Consider the following 21814-nt stretch of genomic DNA (forward strand, 5'->3'; position numbering starts at 1 on the left):
AGAGCAGTCATCTTTTCATCAGTTTTAGAGGCTGAATAATTTTATTAAGATAACACCATTCGTGAAACAAGGGATCCTAAATTTTCGGTCACTTCCAAAACTTTTTGGTGCATTCTATTTTGATCTCAACATTTGCTCCTTTTTCTCTCGCATGAACAGATCTTTGGAAACCTGAGCTCATTCTGCTCGACAATAATAAAAATTCCGTAAACTGTCCAACAAATTTAATAACATTTGTAAGAAGTAGATGCAACTGGGTAAACCTTTTTCTGAACATCCTGCAACTTTTAATTTCTCTTCATCTTCCATAATGAAAGCCATGCAACTGAGCCCTGATGAATTGAGTGTGCAATCCCTCTCTTTATCCGTTGCCGGGAATTCCAGGTTTTTTTTCTTGTGTTTTCCTTTTTTATAGTCTTAGTTTTAATTATTCTTTACTTTTCCAAATCTCTCTAGCTAATTTTTTCATGCTCGGAAGCGGGGCCAAAGTAGGTCGTAAAATTTAGGTTAAGAGATATGTTGTCACTGTCAATTTAAAAAAAAAAAAAAAAAAAAAAAAAAAAAAACAGAAAAGAATCTAAACAGAAATGAAAAGTACAATTATACTACGGCATAGAGTATTAAATAGTGCTCGTAAATAGGGACTTTAAAAAATCTTAGCTGATGTAGTACTGGTTCTAGATGGAGAAGTTTGAGAGGTTATGAAGGCACATATTAGCACAGGGAACTTGGAACCACAAGTGTTGCTTCTTAAGCAAAGCTACACAACTGCTTGATACGTAAATGAGTGTTTGGGGATGCTCTCTAGTGGAATCTGTCAAAATAAGTTGAAAAAATTGCGCCCTGAAGGTAGACAGAGGACGTTGTATCTTTTTCTTCATTTGGGCCAAAGAAGGACCCTAGGGCCAAGGTAGCCTGCGTTTACGATACTTGAAACGCAAAAATATGAAAACTGAATTTTTAGTAAAAGGACTGTTCAATTTTAAAACAGAGTGGAAACCCGACGTAACGTGGGTCATACTACATTAGTACTGTATACAGGATGGAGAAAGGATGAATAGAAAAACAACAAATTGTCGTTTCAATATGCGATTTGCGCCATAATAATTCACAGGTTCAAGATATATATATATTTTTTTGACATCGTAAAAAAAGAAGGAAAAAAAAAAACGAAAAAAATATAGCTATAAGTTTTCGCTGTATCGTCATAGTAAAAAATTGTTTTTCTTAGTGTGACGACACAGCCATCTATGTAAATTACTTACAGTCATTATTTTTTTTTTTTTCTTTTTTTTCATTTTTCTACGATGTCATTAAAAACTCTTGACCCTGTGAAGTTGTCGATGCAATGTTCTGTTGCGACGGTATCTTTGCAAGAATTAATGATACTAAAAACATCTTACAATGATATTAAAAATGTCTGTCACCTTCAGAGAAGCCTAACGTAGGTTTAATTTAATAGCTTGGTACCTTCCTGCTTTTCCAAGAAAGCGCTCAAAGCATAAATGCAATCATTGCCAAAGCTAAGACACTCTCAAGCAAGTAGCTCGAATGCAATTCTTCCAAAGCTTTGTGATCCAGATGTTTTTTCGCAGTCAATGGAAACATTATCTATCTGAACGGACCGTAATCGAGCTGAAACCGATACACTTATTAAATACGTTCGGTTAATCATGATGCTGGTGGGAAAAAATACCTTTCTCAACGGTGGGAAATCTGCATCTCTGCAATTTGTAGCAATTCAGGAAACGTTTTGACAAAAATAGTTGATTTTCCCAGGAAGTGAAGAAAAACCTGTAAAATCCCGTAACGTTCGACGGAAATAATAAGTAATGTTTCGAGTTTTTTTTAGTACCGTGCTTTTAGCATTAAGTCAAACGATGTTAAAGTTTTATTGATTAATTTACTTACACCGCCATCTATTAGGAATTTTTAGAACTAAACAATTTATACACACTATTATTGGATACTTAATATTTAATTTGCAATAAAAAATTTATAAAAACGATCCTATCTCTTAAGTTGGGCAAAATTACACATAGGCATGAAATTTGATATAAATCGTTTGAGTAGTTTCGGAGTTTACACCGAAAATAAATCGTGACACGATATATATATATATATATACACTATTCAAAACTATTTAGACTGCATGTCATCATTTTTCTTCCTTTTTAAATTTTTTTACGCAAAGCTTTAACAAACGCGCTGATGTGTACATCACATGACTTCCTTTTACTCCAATTTAATGTCATTTTCTCATCATTGGCAGTTTTAATGTGATTCAATAGTTTACTCTCTAAATATCACCAACAGTGGCCAGATTAAAACCCGATTAAAAAAAAATAAATAAATCGCGAAATTTGTTGCCAAGTTGGCGACCAAAAGACGGGCGATATATCGCCACGTGTCCGCCAAATTATAACACCACTGGAGTTTTCATCAAAATTAACAATGATTTCCCCCCCCCCAAAAAGAGCAAAAGACCCCCTGTGGAGCATCCGAATGCAACCAAAAAGTGAGGTGCACAACTAGACCCCCCTAGGAGTCTAAGTACCAAATTTCAACTTTCTAGGGCATTCCGTTCTTGAGTTATGCGACATACATACGCACATACATACATACGTACATACAGACGTCACGAGAAAACTCGTTGCAATTAACTCGGGGATGTCTGTACGTTCCTAAGCATATATCCACGTGTGGTCGGGTTGAAAAATAAACTCGACATTCATTCGCGGGTGTGCAAAATGGAAATTAAGGTCGATTTTTGAGTGGAAATTTTTTCGCGAATACAATATTTCCTTTTTTTGTAAAAGGAAGTAAAAAGCGAAAACGGCCTATCTACATTTTTGCAGTTTAGATTGTCCTTTCGCTTTTTGCAATAGATGCGATCGTAGGCTCTACACTATCTTGGCGTCAGAAATGCAGATATGGCAATTCACAGGTTTTTCGAGGCATTTACTCTGAGTCTTACGAAAACAATAGAATTCGATAAAATTCAGCCGAATAACCGATAAAAGTACCAACTTATACAAAATTGCTTTGGAATTTCTCAAAGGTCTCTGTAGATATAATTTCATAAAAAGTGTACCATCAACATTACATGGACTTTTCCATAAAAGTAAAGAAATAATTACTTGAAAGTTTTATGAAAAGAAGGATATGTGCAACATTAAAGAGGAAAATTTTGTTGCTAAAAGTTGTCCTAGCTGAATTATGAATTAGAAATTAAAAAAAAAAAAATGCACTCAAGAAAAGTATATGTTTGTGATAAAATGTTTAAATCTAAAATCTGAATAGCTTTTATACAATATTCTGCTATACTTTGCTGAAGAAAACTTCCATAAGGGATTCTTCAAACGTTCTGTACACGATTCTATTAGTAATTATGTTCTACCAGTAATGAGTTCTAAAATAGCATATATGTAATATACATTCTAGCAAATTTTAAAAATCCGTATGATTATATCAATTAGGTACAATTAAAGGCTTTTAGAAGACTCCACGGCGAACGGACGATAATTCAATCGAGCCATTCCAGAAAAACGGACATTTTTTGTCCCTCTCGTAACAGCTAATATTTTTCACTTAAAATGATAATTTGATGCAATAATATAGTGATTTTTAGATGATAAAAACAACGGTATTGAAACAAAAACTTAAAAATCGTTGCAAGCACATGTTTTGAGATTGCCAACCTCCCCTCCCCCCCCCCCCCCTCTTTTTTTTAATGCAGAAAAAGTCTTGAGCTTGCAGCGCTAGATAGAAGCCACTAAAAAACCAGTTTGTGTTATCACACTGAAGAGACTAGTTCCGTAAGATTTGAAGTGTTTAATACAAACATTATGAATGCGTTATATAAGCTGATTTTGTGCATTCAGTTCCTGAAGGGCTCCTTTTGCTCTTCCAAGTGCCTGTAGAGCTCTCTCTATACGCATGATTAACCTGCAATCCAATGTGGTTCTGAACTGTCTACATGTACTCTCAATCACCTTTTAAAATTTGGTTCACTTTTTCTTATTCATTCTATATAGGATGTTTCTATCCAGAGTCGAATCTATTGCTTTTTTCATCTGCCAGCAGTAAACATTTTGACTTCAACAAAGTATCTTTATATCTTTGCATTACTAATGTATGGTGTGCTTATCGTGCTTTGCTGCAACTGTACCATCACGTAAGCGCATAATATTTAACTTAAAAGAAAGTTATTAGAAAGAAAATTTTATTTCGCTATTGATTTCTTGAAAACGTATTGGTTTGATACCATAACCGTTTAGGCAAAAGAAAGACAAATGTTGACACTGATTGACATGCACTCTTCAACATAAAACCCAGAAGTAATTACTTTTACGACGTTTCTTTGGTTGTAATCTGGCTTTGAAAAGTTCTGAGAATAGTGTTTTAAATAACTTCTGGTAAAATCATGGATTTGTAAAATATGTTACATTTTAATTGTATTTGTAACTACTTTTTCTTCTAGTCGCGAAATCTGTGATGAAAATGGAGCTGGGTCGTTCGACATGTGCCCACAGTGTGACCGCAAATGTGATTATTGGAAACTCAAGGAGGGATGTGTCTTCAGCAAGGTGTGTCCCTACTTTTTTCAAACCTTCCTTTTATGAAATTCTAAACGTTTTGTAAGGTTGATGCGAGATTGCTTGATTTGTTTTTAAGGAATTCATTTCTTTTATCACTAAATGTTACCCGTTGAATGATAAGTAAATCGTGAACACGAATATTAACTTATGATTGAGCTTAGAAACCTTAATTTTTCGCGTGACGTTCTGGGTGTGCGGATGTCTGCCGCAATTTATTCTCTTTGATTGATGCTCTCGGAAAAAAACGTTGAGAAACTTTCTCTCGTCTGTGAGATAAATGATAGTTTTGTAGTTTATTCGCAACTCCAGAGCTCGAATACGCTACCTTGCGGTGATTAATAATGCTAAAGAAAAAGGTAAAATATTCCATTCCACGTGTTTTCTTTGGGGTAAATTACGGGCTTCAGACAGTTTATGATGTAATGTAATTTCAGAAGAATAGATAAGAAAGCTTCCCACAAACACGATGAAAAATTACTATCATTCACTAAGCGTCAAAACAAGTCATAAGTTACGGCATGCGTTTGTTTTACCTTTTTCATCCGCCATTAGACAGTGGCTGCAGCGCCCCTATAGTTTATTGGAGTTGCGAATTAAGTCTTGAACTTAAATTAACTTAATTTTCTATGACTTTCTTTCTTTCTTTTTATTTTTTAAATTTTATAAGATCTTTGATTACCTGTAATGATAATTATTCAAAAGTTTTTTTCTTTTGAAACTACATCATTATTTACTTCTCTCTATGCTTGTTAATCAGAGGTATTTTTAATTCACCTACAGGCATATTTCAAGCACTGAAAATTAGAAATACGCCTACGAAATGGAGTCAAGAGTGTTTTCATGCTTTGTGGTTTTAATAAAAACTTAACATAAAGGAAACAAGAAATTGATCAATTTTAATTTTAAATATATTGCCTTTGAGTGTTCTCCTTTTTTTTAATTTAAACATTATATACACTCCTGTTGCGAAAATTGCAACACCGTGAAGGAAGCATCATAGTTGAATGAAATTTAATACACAGTTGATTAGTAATAGTGCAAATAAATGATTACATTTTCAAACCAAACAAATAATAAAAAAGATAGAAATTAGTATTTTGTGTGGCCACCACGCGCCGCAATAAGAGCTGCTACACGACTCGGCATAGAGTGAAACAAAGTTTGAATGTCTGCCTGTGGAAGAGTATTCCATATTGTTTGTATGCGCAACCAAAGTTTGTCTGTCGAAGCAACAGGATGAGGATCACGAACGAGACGCCGCCCAACGAAATCCCACACATGTTCAATCTATGACATATCCGGGGAATATGCAGGCCAAGGAAGAAGCTGTACCTGCTGCGAATCAAGGTAGGATTTGACAGTCCTGGTGACATGTGGAAAGGCAATAGCTTGGGGCTGTAAAATTCGTTTATGATAGCGGCTGACACGAATTCGGCTATTATGGTGCCACAAATTGGAGCGGGATTCGTCAGAAAAGACGACCTGCTGCCAATCAGCACGCCAGCTCCTATGCACATCGGCCCATTGTAGCCACAGGCGGCGATGGTTTTGCTTGAGAGGAATCCTGTATAAAGGAATCCTTTCGCGCAGCCCACGCTGCAGCAAACGTCTCCGACTTGATGAAGCACGCAATGAAACACCTGTAGCTGCTGACCACTGCGCTGCCAATTGTCTAGAAGAAGCTGTGCGGTTCGTCAGCGCACAAAGAAAGAAAAAAAAAGAAGAAAAGATAGAAGCTTCACTTCTATCGTGTGTCTTTACGACACACATTTTTTTTTTGATAAGCAAGGTTGACTAGCATTGGCTCAAACATTCAAAAATGACTCTGTTATTAACACCTTTAAACGAATGGAAAACTTACTAACGATCATTTATTCGTGAAGTCACTCACGACGAGGATTATAAAATAAACAAGCGGATGTGTGCATCACACGACTTCCTTCTACACCAATTTTATGTTATTTTCCCATTATTCTCAATTTTAATGTGATTCAATAGTTAACTCTCTAAATATCACCAACAAATAATGGCCAAATTAAAACCAGATTTTTAAAAATATCGCCAAATTTGTCGCCAAATTGGCGACAAAACTTGGCAACTTAAAGACTGGCAATATATCGCCAAGTGTCCGCCAAATTATAACACCACTTGAATTTGCATCGAAATTAGCAATGATTTCCCCCCAAAAAGATGCAAAAGACCCCTTTAGAAACACCTGAATGCAACCAAAAGGGGAGGTGCATAACTAGACCTCACTAGGAGTTTACGTACTAAATATCAACTTTCTAGGACATACCGTTCTTGAGTTATGCGACATACATACTCACGTACATACGCACATACATACGTACGTACAGACGTCACGAGAAACTCGTTGTAATTAACTCGGGAATCGTCAAAATGGATATTTCGGGCGTCTATACGTTCTTAGGTAGATATGCACGTGTGGTTGGGTCGAAAAAAAGAAAGTCAACATTTATTTGGGGGCGAGCAAAATGGAAATTAAGGTCGATTTTTGAGTGAAATTTTTTTCTTGAATACAATACTTCCTTTTTTGTAAAAGGAAGTAAAAAGCAATGGTGTCTTTGTAAAAACAATGCATTAGAAACAGTAAATAAGAAATACATAAAACAGTTACCTATAATGCAAAAAAATAAAACTAAAAATCAACGTTATTGAAGTACAATATTAATAAATGGTTGCATACATGTGTCAAGGAATTAGTTTACAGTTTTTTTCTTTAATAACACTGTTTTTATCGTTTTATCATATAATATCAGTAAAGGGATGAAACGGAATTGTTGTCTAACATGGTTTGAAGTTTACCAATTGTATAAATGTATGTTCCTTTTCGCTGAAAGGAGAAATCCTTTAATCTAGCTTCTTGCTATAAAATGTTTTGAAAGAACTACAGCATCCAAAGTTGTGTGTGTGAGTCCTTTTAGTCCTTAAAAAAAAAAAATCTTTCAAATTGAAACATTTTTTTTTTTTTTTTTTGCGACTAAACGCGAAGTAGTTCACGTGCGCAAAGAATAAACAAACGATTTCGAAAGCTTTTAAAATGACATTTAAAAGAAACAAAGTTTAACTTAATATTTTATGATTTTCATTTATGTTATTTTGCAAGTATTATTTTAGTAACTTTTTATTTCCTTATTAAACCAGATGGAATACCGGAAAGTGTCAAAAAAAAAAAAAAAAAAGTCGGATTAAATGAAATGGATTTTCTGAAATGCAGTCTCTTACATACATAACAAGATTGCCGCAGATTCTCATTATGCCTGAATCACAAAAGCAAAGGCATTTTTAAAAACCTGGGGGAAAATGCGATCTTCCCCTCCCCCTTCGCCTAACATTGGTTGAAACGTATTGAATGTTATACCAAAGAAATTATATGTTGGGTATACTGCCTTGGACAGGAAAAGGGCAGTAACTGAAAATTTTTCATTTTTCTTTAACACTTTTATCATCTGTGTTTTGTTAGCTTTATTGTAGAACCTTGCTTATTTGGTTTCCGCTGAAAAAAAGGGCGAAAAAAAAAATCTTAATTCTAACATTCCAAAACGTGTTTCTCCAAATATCTCGAAAACTCATTTCTGCAGATACTGCCGTCGCCTGGAAATCGCAACTTGCTTTCAGTTGTAAACTTTAACTGTACTCAAATGGGAAGCTGTTTCCTATCTTTGTTTTACAATGAACTTCATACAACATTTCTTTTTTTTTTTTTTTTTTTGATATTCAAACCATCGGTGCCCAACCTGAGGTCCACGGGCTGGATGGGGTCCGCGAAGCCGAATCATGTGGCCCGTTGTTACGTTCCATGTTACGAATCGAAAAATATTTTCTGGAAAAATCGGCGTTTGATATTGAAGTAGATATTGCTGTTTCTAAACATCTCTGCTTGAAATTGAAGCATCGACATTTCGAAACATCGGTTTCTGAAATTCCGAAATAAATGTTTCGAAAAATAGTTTTTTTAACTACATAATCTGTACATCAGTAACATCTACAAGGTGCGTTCCAGAAGTAATTGCTCATTTTTCTTCTGACAACGGCGTTATATAACGATATAAATGCTTAGTAAACGATTGGGGACGTCACATTCTATTTTTAGTCATCCCGCTTGGTATAAAACTTAAAGAAAAAGGAAGTAATTGCTTGAAAATGACGTGCGATACGTCAAGTTGCAACAAGTTTGAATAGATAGAGATTGGTCATTTAGAGTTTTCTCTAAAATTCTGACAAATAAAGACCACTAAGAGGAACAGGTAGGAAGTCTTCTGTTTCTGTGTGCGTGAGACCAATGATGATAAGAAGAGTTTGCTCCAAAAAAACAAACATCACGGGTATTAGATGGCAATTGAAGTTACGATTCAGTGCTCGAATTGTCCAACATCTTTTACAAAAAGAGAAAAAGTTTCATTCTGTGAGACTAATGTCATGCCCGATTAGTAAAAAAATTCATAAGAGACAAAGGATTCAGCATACCAAAAATGCGGTGTTATGGGTAAAAAGCGGGATGATGCAATGTTTTACGATGAGATGAAGTTTAATTAGGGTGGACTAGATGATTTTGGCTACTTCTAGTACGATCTCTGTAAAGGAAAAAAAAATCTCCAAGCGTACATTTGGAAACGGCTCAGTAACGGTCTGAGAAAGTTTCGCAACGAACGGAAACTATACCCAATATTTTTTATGCAGGGCATTGTGAGTTCTGAGTGTAATGTTAATGTACTAAGCAATATTTTTTAAACCAAAATCACCGTTAATAACAAGTTTAAAATAATTGTTCCAGCAGTATAATACCTAATTACATGTCTCTCAAAACCCAAAATCATTGCTTGTAGCTTATTTCGTGAAACTACTGTACTGGTCGGACAAAAGGTTTGATCTAAGTTTAATGGAAACTTAGTGAGGCATTCTGGCACCCGAAGTATGAAAAAATGGTTTTTAATACTGAAACAAGCAAGAACTCGTTTTCTCCGTCGAAAAAGACAGGTTAAAAGTTTCTAAAAACGTTCTTCAACTGCCATGACATCAAGACTGATGAAAGTGATTGAAAATGAGGGGATATTATTTATTACTAGGGTGTCTATATGTCCAGCCTTAACAATGACATTTTTTTTTATTAATCTCGGCAAAGCATTTACATTTCGTATTTTCAAATGTTCTGCATTCAACAATGATTTCTAGCATAAAAAGGCATATCACAACTGTAGGCATATATATAAAGCTGTATAGAAGCAATGGTTATTTGTGTTAGTCTGGGGTGATGATAGTTATTAATCATATTGAATATTTTGCTTAAAATAACTGTCCTTACATCATTCTTGCCATCATATGCAATGTATAACCGCGATTTTAATGAAAAAAAAAAAAACTTCGGTTATAGTGATATTTAAAGTCTGTTACGGCGATCTTTTGTTGTTTACAATCAGGGGTGCTCATAAGGGGGGGGGGGAGGCGGCACAGGTTGCGCCATTGAGATGTTTATGGGTGAGGATGGAGGGTAATTTGAGGTTTTGTTCTTATTTTAGGAGTATTTTTCCTGTGGGGAAGGGTTCGTAGCATTTGAAGGGGCCGCGCCCTCACCTTTGGGGATGAGGGATGGATACCTCTGTTATCACTAATGCTATGAAATATTTTACAGAAAATATCCACTTTTACCTTAATCCTGCGATTGTATGCAATGTATAACCACAATTCAAATGAATATTCTTAGCTTTTCTTCCGCTGTAATGCGATTTTCCCTTCTGTGAATGTTTTTCTGTTGAGATGAAATTGCCTATTTATATACAGGTGTTATTTGTAAAGCAAAACGCAGCAGTACGTGTGCATAATTTAAGACTGCTATGTATGAAACAAGAGAGAATAAAAGGTTTCAGATTGCAGAGTTAAAAGATGACACTTCTGTTATGCCTTACACTGATTTTATTTATTTTTCCCGCAGATCGTACACCTGTTCGATAATTCAGCAACAGTTGGTTTTGCCGTCTTCATGTCTCTCTGGGGTAAGTAATTAGGGTATTTAATGCGTTTTCATGGTTCTTTTTATTATTATTATGTTGCAACTGTACTTTATTCAGTAAGATCTAAGTCGCTTACATATTAGTATTTTTGCAAGAGGCACGACATCATTACCAACACATCGACAAATCGAAACCTCAATGTTAGTAACTGAAACGTCTATGGCATTGATAAAGGGTGTTTTTATTTTTAGAGGTATAGAACTTTAGGTTCAAATAAAACACCGTTAAATGATATGAATCGCTATGAATTTGGCAATATTCGAAAGATGATTCTTTGCCGTTTTTATTTAAATGTGATTTCTGGTATATGGCCTCTTCGGCTGGCTTGGAAAGCGTCTAATCGGGAAGTCCAATTTTCTATCACTTTTTGCAGCAATGGGGGCCGTATGTGAGTGATATGTGGCGAATGTTCTTGTCCAAGGCGTCAATCGTCTGTGGCTTATCGGTGTAGACCTGAGACTTCACACAGCCCCACAAAAAATAGTCCAGTGTAGTTAAATCGCATGATCTCGCAGGCCAATTCACGGGTCCATTAAGCGAAATTATTCGTTCACCGAAAGTTTCTTTCAATAAATCAATTGTGACACGCCCTGTGTGACGTGTTGCACCGTCCTGTTGTCTATTCATGATGAAATGGCAAACCAAACTAAACACAAAACAAGTGACAACTATCAATATGACCCACAGATCAAACAGTGTTCCCGACTTAAAGTTCTATAGCTCTAAAAAAAACACACCCTTTACATCGACCAAAAAGCATGGATATCTCTTTTGTGTCTTTTTGAGCCTATTTTCCCGTAAAAATTAAAAAGAAGAAAAAAAGCATGAAAGAGGGCTTAAAACACCTTAAAACAAGCTGATGTGTGCATCACATAACTTCCTTTTACTCCAATTTTAATGTCATTTTCCCATTATTGGCAATTTTAATGTAATTAAATAGTTTACTCTTTAAATATCACCACCAGTGGCCAAATTGAAACCAGATTAAAAATAAAAAAAAATCGCCAAATTTGTCGCCAAGTTGGCGACAAACTTTTCGACCAAGACTGGCGATATATCGCCAAGTGTCCGCGACATTATAACACCACTTGAGTATACATCAAAATTAACAATGATTTCCCCCCAAAAAGATGCAAAAGACCCTCTTAAAAACACCCGAAAGCAACCAAAAGGGGAGGTGCACAACTAGACCTCACTAGGAGTCTACGTACCAAATTTCAACTTTCTAGGACATACCGTTCTTGAGTTATGCGACATACATACGCACATATAGTCTGACCACGGATTGTATGGAAAGACAAACATCCGTTTTACAGTCGGAAATGGACCAATCTATAATTTTTTACCGATGTCAGCTTTTGCAGAAGCAGTCTCCTTCAAATGAGCGGAATCGCGCATCAAATTTTTACTTTTCCCCCCTATTCACATAGATTCGTCTTATCTGGACGTTTGAAAATTCCTTGCAATCCGTGGTTGGACAGTACATACGGACGTCACGAGAAAAGTCGTTGTAATTAACTCGGGGAATGTCAAAATGGATGTTTCGAATGTTTATACGTTCTTAGGCACTTATCCGTGTGTGGTCGGGTTAAAAAAGAAACTCAACATTAATTCGGGGTGAGCAAAATGGAAATTAAGGCCGAATTTTGAATGAAATTTTTTTCCCGAATACAATACCTCCTCCTTTTTTGTAAGAGGAAGTAAAAAAGAAGAAGAAAAAGTCTTTCGGTCTGCTCCCCCCTCCTCCCTCTAATAACGTTTGAGTGAATAGTCTGATTCGAGAACATTTTTTTTTACTTCCTTTTACAAAAAAGGAGATATTGTATTCGCGAAAAAAATTTCACTCAAAAATCGACCTTAATTTCCATTTTGCTTATCCCCAAATGAATGTTAAGTTTTTTTTCGACTCGACCACACGTGCCTAAGAATGTATAGACACGCGAAATATCCGTTTTTATGATTCCCGAGTAAGTTACAACGAGTTTTCTCGTGACGTCTGTATGTGCGGATGTGCGTATGTATGTCGCATAACTCAAAAACGGTATGTCCCAGGAAGTTGAAATTCGGTACGTAGACTCCCAGTGGGGTCTAGTTGTGCACCTCCCCTTCTGGTAGCAATTGGGTGTTTTTAAGGGGTTCTTTTGCCCCTCTTTGAGGGGAAATCATTGTTAATTTCTATGTAAACTCAAGTGATGTTTCAATTTGGCGGACACTTGGCGATATATCCCCAGTCTTTTGGTCGCCAGGTTTTGTCACCAACTTGGCGACAAATTCGGCGATTTTTTTTTTTAAATCTGGTTTCAATTTGGCCACTGTTGGTGATATTTAGAGAGTAAACTATTGAATAACATTAAAATTACCTATAATGAGAAAATGACATTAAATTGGAGTAAAGGGAAGTCATGTGAGGCACACATCAGCTCGTTTTGTTCAAAAGAGCTCAGCGAGGACACCTCATTTCCGTGTTTCACTTTTGATCTGAACAATTTTTTGTTCGACTTTGAATAGTTTAAAAAAAACTTAACATTAATACCTACGGAGTTATTTAATTCAAATATAAGTTTGCGGACTTCTCGATGGTATGCTAAAATACTTTTAGCCACTGTAGTATGGAGATATACTGCTGGTGGGCTGCATGTAAACAGCATTATCTGCAGAAATGACTTTTCGAGATATTTGACGAAACGCGTTTTGTATTTCATATTAACAATGGGGAAATGTTGGAATTTGACTCTTTTTTTTTTTTCTTTTATATTTATTTTATTTTATTAAACCAAATAAACAGACTAGTCTAATAAAGATTAAGTGCAATAGTTGGCGAAAACGAATGGAAATACAGAAAGTAAATTCTTTTGCAGATACTGCCTTTTCCCTTCTCACGGCAGCATATTTGCGCTTACATGATATCATTTGCCTGCAACTCGGCAATATCTATTTGAGACTGGTCAGCCCAAAATAAAGGTGAAACTGTAGTCTCGGTATGCTTTAATTGAGCTTTTCGGTATTGTCTGCACTTTTTTCTGTCTCCGGCTATGCGGCTGTAATTTTTGTAGCTTTTTGCTCACTGGACGTTTTAATTTTACTAGCCACCATGTTCATGGAGTTATGGAAGCGGAAGCAAGCAACCTTGGCCTGGGAATGGAATCTGGCTGATCTTGATTATGGCATGGTAAGCAAGCGTCAAAAATACTTCAAATGTCCATATCATCATATAAATAATAGCCTCATATAAATAATCGAGTAACCCGCGTGTTTCAACAATGAAATTCGCGCCACGGCATGAAAATTTGATAATATGTTTTGGTAATGTTTGACATGCTGGGAAAGGCTTTATTGTGACAAGGCTGAACTCGATCCGGTGACTTAACTGTTTTACTGGTGAGACTGTGTCATTTCAGGGAAATGAAGAAACGAAAAAGTGGTCGAAAATTAACGCTATCCCCTGGAGTTTAGTTTTAATCCACTGAAGTTAGGGTTAAAATTTCAAATATCAAAATATATTCAAACAGGCAATTGCTTCGTTCAAATGTAGAAGAGTAGGAGCAATTTTCACCCGTCATACCTTGACGGGCGACTTTCTAGTTTATAATTTTCAAACTTCCGCAGAGAATTTTTCGATGATGAAAAAATATAATTGTGCATATAACAAAAGAGTTACTTATACCAATGCAGACTTCGAGCTATCATAAGTTTTGGTGCCAGGGAATCCATTATTGAGAACTATTTTTGAGTAGTACAAATAAAGGTCGTTTTTATCTTTAATATTTTAAGAACTGGCTAAACTTGTTCAAAATAAAAATAGACTATAAAAATTAGCGCGATAGAATATAATTTACTCAAAGTAACTTTTTGTGTACAATATAGTAGAAAAAGTTATTTCGAATCTATACGTTTGCTTAAAGTATTTCAAACATCTATATAAGTGTTAACCCCTTGTATTAATTCCTGTCCCAAATAATTTAGAGCACTGTTTATTGCAACGTTGCTATGGGTTTTCATTTGTGTCCCTTAAAAAATTTGCGAAACAATTTTTAATTTTTGTTTGCATGCAGTGGAACTTTTTAAGTGGTTGCAGTTAGCTTGAAATCGATTTTCAATGTTTTAATGCACTTTTGCTTTATAATCCAGTTGTACTGAAAAAAAAGAGGTAAAATTTTCTTTTGGATCGTTTTTGAGTATTCATACTACAAAAAATACCCAACCTAATTGTCTCTTCTGATTGCACTATCGAATGTTTCAAAAGCTATTAGAAACCTTTTTTTTTTTAATGTTACAAGGTCTTTCTGTTTTGCGTTATTTCCTAACTTTAGATAGTATTTTTTATGCACTTTTTGTGTAGCATGATGTTTAAGGTTCTTTTTAGTCTTTTTTTTAAATATTATTATTACATTTGTCATTATTATTATTTTGTTATTTTATTTATTATTATTTATTTTATTTTATTTATTATTATTATTATTTATTTTATTTATTATTATTATTGTTGTTGTTGAAGCACAAAAACATCGTTGTCATTTTCTCCATTGAAATAAATGTTAATTGTTGTTTTGCCGTATTATGATGCTCTGGTGTCTTCCGTTCCTTTATGAGAAAACTACTACAAGGAAGAAATTCAGCATTCTTTAAAATATTTAAACTCGGCGATGTATTTGTTGCTTGCTATCTTGTTCGGAGTCAGTCCACTGTCAAATAAAGAAAAGCAATTAGCAGAAAACCATTGTGCTATGTTTATTAAATATCGAAAAAAAGACATAAATAACTTATTCTTTAGTAAGTAAAAGTGCATAGAAAATAATACATAAATAACTTATTCTTAGTAAGTAAAAGTGCATAGAAAATAATACATAAAAAACTTATTCTTTAATAAGTAAAAGTGCGAAGTAGAATTCTGTATTATGTATCTTGTAAGCAAAATGAATTTCATTGAACTCTGAGTTAATTCTCTAAAAAAGCTTAAAGTAAAATCCGTTTCTTTATTAATTTCCAGAAGTCACAATATGTACATACATATAATATAAAATTTCACTAATAACTGTGTTCAAATTGAAATACACACACACACACACACACACACACACACATATATATATATATATATATATATATATATATATATATATATATATATATATATATATATATATATATATATATATATATATATATGCACGTAAAAAATAAACTTTTATTTAAAATCAGTTTTTTAAGCAAAAGGTGGTCATTTAATCTTTTTCTTGCTCCTTAAATCAACATTACTTTTTAAAAAGAAATCGTAATGAAATGGATTTAAGTATGCAGTCACAAAATAATCACTAGTTTTAAAATAGTAATTACACATATTCAAGTTATAAAACAATTTATTTTAAATGAACTCCAACTCAATCTAAAGCTGAATTTTCACATTAAAGAAATCCAAGGTTTTTTAAAAATTATATTCAACTACATAACTGTTAAATATATAAAAATTATTCTCGTTACAGATAAATATATAAAAGTTATCTTCGTTGCAGGTAAATATATAAAAAATATCGTCATCGCAGGTAAATATATAGAAATTATCATGATATGAAACTTTTGTGCAGATAAGAGAGTGAGGAACTTTACTAAACTTTTACATAAACAAAATAAAAGAAAAATAGAACCAAAGATTTCAGTTAGGAATTACGAAGATCTTTGTTATTTGTTGCCAGAAGCTTCGTCGTCTTATGGATAACACATAAAAGAGGGAGGATAATATTTTCTGTTCCACGGCTGGTACTTCCTACTACATCAATAAGAAGATTTGGGTTTGGATCCAATGTTCACGTAATAGGATGTGGTATTAGAAATGGAGGAAAGTCTTAACTAATCGCTGTACCAATCATGTGGAGTTTCTTTACAGCTGATAAATATGGTGTTTGTCTGAAGTAAAAGTTTTGGAAGTTCGTAGCCGAGTATTAATTAAAAAAAAAAACAGATGTCGATTCTAGACTACTTCCTTTTATGTACATGAAATAATCGATGATTTTCAACAACTCAAAAGAACGGGTTCGTGTACTCATGTACGCGTGTTAGAGGCAATACTTTTTAAATACCTAACATTTTGCACGTTATCCTACACCTATAAAAGTATAGTAAAAAGAATAATATTGCAAACAAAAGTGATGCTTTTTATTTGTAGTCTCAGTTTGGAGCATCAAAAACTAAATGGAATGCGTTAAAAAAAACTAATACCTCATAATAATGAATTAGAACAGCATCTCTTAAATTGTGTTCCGTGGAACCCAGGGGCTCCATTTTAATTCTTCAAGGCTTTCACGAAACTTGTAGTCTTTAGCAAAACTGAAACTACTCTCTTAAAAAAAATCAATAAATGAGAGGTTTGGGTGAAGTTTTAAATCAGTAATTTTTAAATGAACAATAGGAATTGCAGATATTGTCAGTGTACGACATTCCGATTATGTCAGTACATAAGCGAAACTTTTATTGTTGAAACTTAATTCCAAACTTTGTGTCAACAAAAATAAACATCACAACAGACTTAGTTTTAAACCTGACATGAGAATTCAACTTTCACACATAAAGCCTAATGTTAACTTTTGAAGTTACTTTTTGAAGATAATAAAAGTCGTTTGAAATAATTTTCATATTTATTTCAAGTAAGTCATTTTTAGAAGTTTGCATTTAATCTATACTACTGAAGAAAAAAACCAGGAGTTCAACGCGAAAAGGGAGCACAGAAAGGGTTCCACTTAGCAAAGAAAAATTAAGAAACGCTGACTTAGAGGAAGCAGAAAAACGTTAAAGCACTTGCACCTCTGTATCTGCTAAAGAATTTGTGCTTTATTTACGTTGTTTTTCCAATTTATCACATGCACCTCTAGTTTGTTGCCAACCGATGCATGAAAGACTTTTACAACGATTCATTTTTCAAAAGTTGAGAATTTTATGCTGGATAGTTCTTTTTGTCCACCAAATCTTCGCCAACTTGGCAATATATCACCAAGTTGCTACACGAAGGGTGTAAAGAAACTTTAGAAACATCAGAATGCATCCATAACGGGAGGTGCACAGCTAGAACCCATATAGTTCCTATATGCAAAATTTCAGTGTTCTACAGCTTACAGTTTTAGAGTTATTCGACATACATAACATAAATACATACACACATACAAGTGTACATACAAGCGTAACGAGAAAATTCACGATAACTAACTCGGGTATGGTCGAAATTGATATTTTAGCTGCCCATATGAGGCAGTGAGAAGCAAAGGGATGTAAGTGGACATTTTGAGTAAAACGCGTTTAAAGATAACATCCTAGGTAGGCTTTCATAGATTTTTTTTTTCTAAATCATGTTGTAAAGCAGCAACAAACAGGGCTACTAGTACAATCTCTTGCCCCAAAATAGAGGAGAGGTTCACCTACCATGTGTACTGGTTATCTCCAAATTTTTAATTTTGCCACTTACATCCCTTTGCTTCTCACTGTCTCACATGTTCTTAAGGTATTCATACATGCACGTGTGGAAGGCCTAAAAAAAAAAAAAACTACTCAAAAAAGTTCTTTCGGGGCAGAGTAAAACTGAAATTTAGGCTGAAATTTGAGTGAATACATTTTCGCGATTACAATGCAATCGCGAAAAGGTTTTTACTTCGTTTACCATGTAAAAGGAAGTAAAAACTTTGCTTATTGTTTGTATTTTTTCATCCTTTCCAGGAACAGATTCGTCCTGAATATGAGAGCACTGTTAAAAACTACCGACTCAACCCAGTGACCATGGTAAGACCTTTCGAAAAGATATACTTTTGTTCATTTATATGGGTTTTGATTTCCGGATTCTGATTCTACAACTATGAAACGAATTACAGGGTGTGCACGAAGATGGACTCGATTTCAAAAAAAAAAAAAAAAAAAAACATAGTTTTGAAACTGCTGCGTATATTACAATAAGTGATACATGGATGTAAAGCGGTACATTCCATATTTTCAGTTACAAATGTTCGATGTGTGGGCGTTTGGTTACACAACAAACACTCTAATCTGTAATCCACTTCATTTCACACGCCATATGATCAGGGGTGCCAAAACCAAGAACATAACTTTTTGGGAGGGCGAAAATTCTCTGTATGCCAAATGGACTTTTGCCAAATGATCGTAACTTGGCCCAATGGAACTCCAAATTTCTCTGAATGATAATTTTGTCAACTGGAACTCAAAATTTTGCCGAATGATGATAATTTGACCGAATAGAAATCCAAGTTTTGCCGAATGAGGATAATTTTGACGAATCGACAGACAAAATTTTCCGAATATGGAAATTTTTGGAAATTTATTGACTTCTCACCGGGAAGCCCCTGCAAGTGATTATTTTTATGGCATTTAGTAGAAGACACCTGCCTTGTCTAGTGGTCAGAGAAGTCTGACTGCGACAGGAAGGTCCGGGTTCGAGTCCCGGCTGGGGCATGGACGTACTTTCTCTCTCCTGTCCTTGTCCTTTTTTCCGAGAATGTGTTGTGCTGTGAATGGTTTCCCTACCCTATAAACGGATCTTTATGGTATTTGCGTACTGTAGAGGTAGAACTTCTCACCAAATTACGGTACAGTAGGAAAAGTGAAGCAGCGCACCCCCTAAATTTCCAGCCTGCCTGGCACACAACAACAACAGTAGAAGACACTATTTATCAACCACCGCTGCCCAAAAACCCTGCAAGAACTTTAAGAACGTATGTGTGCAGCATGACGAACTGTTGACATTGTGTGATCTTCCAAAATGTGTGCAACGAATTGGATTACGATTTTGTTGCGTATTAAAAGGCTCTAACCTTGAGCACTTGTGATTTAGCATTTTGTACAATGTGGTCACGAATTGCACATTTGTGCAATTGAACTTTATTGGGAAGCACTTGATTAATTCTCTTTAAACTCGTGTACCTCTTATTGTAATATGTTCAGAGGTTTCAAAAATATGGTTTTTTGAAACCGAGTTCATCACTTTAATTATATATAAGGATCAGGGCCGCGCCAAGCCTGATCGGCGCCGTCGTGCAAATGACTTTTGAGCGCGTTTATGCAGTGACGTTCGACCAAAATATAGTTAGCTCCTGGGGTCAGGTTTTGTGAACAAATGCAATATGGAAAAAAATACGTTTGGCATTTAATTTATTAAAATAAAAACAATCTAAATTTTCAATTTTGGAACACAGTGTACGTGTTCACTTCATATCTCTAAGTTATTTCGAGTACATGCGGGTGTAAGGGACGGTGATTGAAACTGGTTTTTGGAAACTGACTTTTTCTCTTGGAAACCTTGAATTGAGCTTCCGTTAAAAAAAGAGATGGCCAGTTTTAGTTAATCAAAGAATTTTACCCCAACAATTAAAAAAAAATCTTTGAATGTGATCGAAATAATTACTGCTTGCTAGTATGCCGCTGAAACTTCTAATATTTGATATACTGTCCAGAAAGCAAGATATCTATTTCTGGACTTTATATTGATCGATATTTAGTTTGTTTCTGAAGAGAATGTTTCAAAATATAGAAAATTCTGAAAAACCTACTTTACCGAGATAGCGGTTTTTTTTCAGGCTGGACCCGGTTTGACCAGGCCTGTCATATGCTAATGCGTTTTTGGAAAAAGAAAATATTTTAAACATCACAAGGTTAACGCCGCTCTAAGTATCTCTATGATTAATAAATAATTATTTAAAGTGTTATGCCGGTCAAAATATGACAACAGAGTAGTGAATAGATTTCTAAATTGAAGTAGAGTATATTTCCCCTTAAAATCGGAAACTGAAATCATTTCCGGTAAAATCAAAAATTTTAAAATACGAAACCGTTACAAAAGGCATTGAATTTAAGATCCAAAACAAATACATAGTCTCTCCAAAGTTTTTTTTTTAATTCAGTGCACCAATAGTTAAAAAGATATGGGGGGGGGGGATAGAATCAAGTAAATATGGTCAACACTTTTCGGAACTAAAAAATTAACCTAAATTATTGTCCTAAATTATTGTCTACAATGTATAAATATTACACACATCTAAGTGATATGCAAATGTGCTTACCGTTTTTTTTTTTTTTTTTTTAATGTATGATAACATGAAGCAGTGGAATTACAAAGAATTAAAAATTACAAAAAGACTATGTTTGCACAAATTATAATACAAGATATTCACCTCAAGAACCAAACTGGTAAACTGCAAACGCGGTAGGCGCGGTGGGCTTCGGGGTGCAATTTGAAGCATTTTTGATCGGTAGTGCTCGGCGCCCTTTGGGCTCTGGTGCCGTCGTGCGCCGCAAGACTTTGCACATAGGGACGGCGCGGCTATGATAAGGATCTAAATTCAGTTACACTGAGCATTTTGTACCGAAAATAATATTTAGAGTTAGTCCGCGGACATTTTCGTCCCACATATCCATATCCGTTCCTTAGAGCCACAAAGACGTAAGTCCGAAAATTGCGATTTTCCGCTTATAAGTGAAGTGTAAGTAGAAGCCTATCCCGCATCGAGCCGTGTGAACGTAATTCTTTAAAAAATCCTTTTCACGTTTTTACCAGGGTTACAAAAGCGCGCGTCCCATCCTTTGCGTGCGCCAGAAAAAAGTTTTTCTTCCCTTTCCCTCTTGTAAAATTATCATAGTGTGACTTACGTCCTTCTGTCTCTGAGGTACAGATATGACGTCTCATATATTTCATTAAAAGTGCTAATTCAAAAAGGTAATAAACAAAATTTAGTTGCTTTAGTAGTCTCTTACGTATGTGTGGTTTCTTAAGCAAAAATCGTTCTTCCTTCCATTTTAAAATTATATTTTTTAATGGATATAAGCTGTCAAGTGCAGGAGAAAATAGCGGCTCTTTTTCGTGGAATTACCTACTTTAACAGAGGTATTTTAAGATAATACAAAATTATGTAGCTAAAGACAATAAATTCATCTTTCTTTTTTTTTTTTTTTTGAGCAATCACGATTGCTAATAGTTTTCATTTGATCGTCCTTGATGTTGTGGTTCCTTTTTTAGCTTGGATCAGGGTCAGCTGGACCTGCAGCGCCACCGCCCGTCGGCCTCTGCAGGCGCGCCTCCTCTGGTCCTGACCACTGTCCCCCCGAAATCCGGTGGATTGCATGTCCTACACACCTGCGCGTTCATACACACTCACACACACACGCGCGCGCCTTTACACACATACACACCGACACACG

General features: G+C 34.9%; 1 protein-coding gene across 1 annotated transcript in view; it reads left to right on the forward strand.

Moving 5' to 3' along the window:
* LOC129230480 (anoctamin-5-like) overlaps positions 1 to 21814 on the forward strand; it is a 129545-nt gene that overhangs the window by 80163 nt on the left and 27568 nt on the right. The window contains exons 10-13 of the mRNA XM_054864882.1: positions 4484 to 4589; positions 10552 to 10612; positions 13717 to 13799; positions 18329 to 18391. Of these exons, the coding sequence (XP_054720857.1) occupies positions 4484 to 4589; positions 10552 to 10612; positions 13717 to 13799; positions 18329 to 18391 (313 nt within the window). The remainder of the gene's footprint in view (positions 1 to 4483; positions 4590 to 10551; positions 10613 to 13716; positions 13800 to 18328; positions 18392 to 21814) is intronic.

This window comes from Uloborus diversus, chromosome 9 (assembly GCF_026930045.1).
Source record: "Uloborus diversus isolate 005 chromosome 9, Udiv.v.3.1, whole genome shotgun sequence".
Taxonomy (NCBI): Eukaryota; Metazoa; Arthropoda; class Arachnida; order Araneae; family Uloboridae; genus Uloborus; species Uloborus diversus.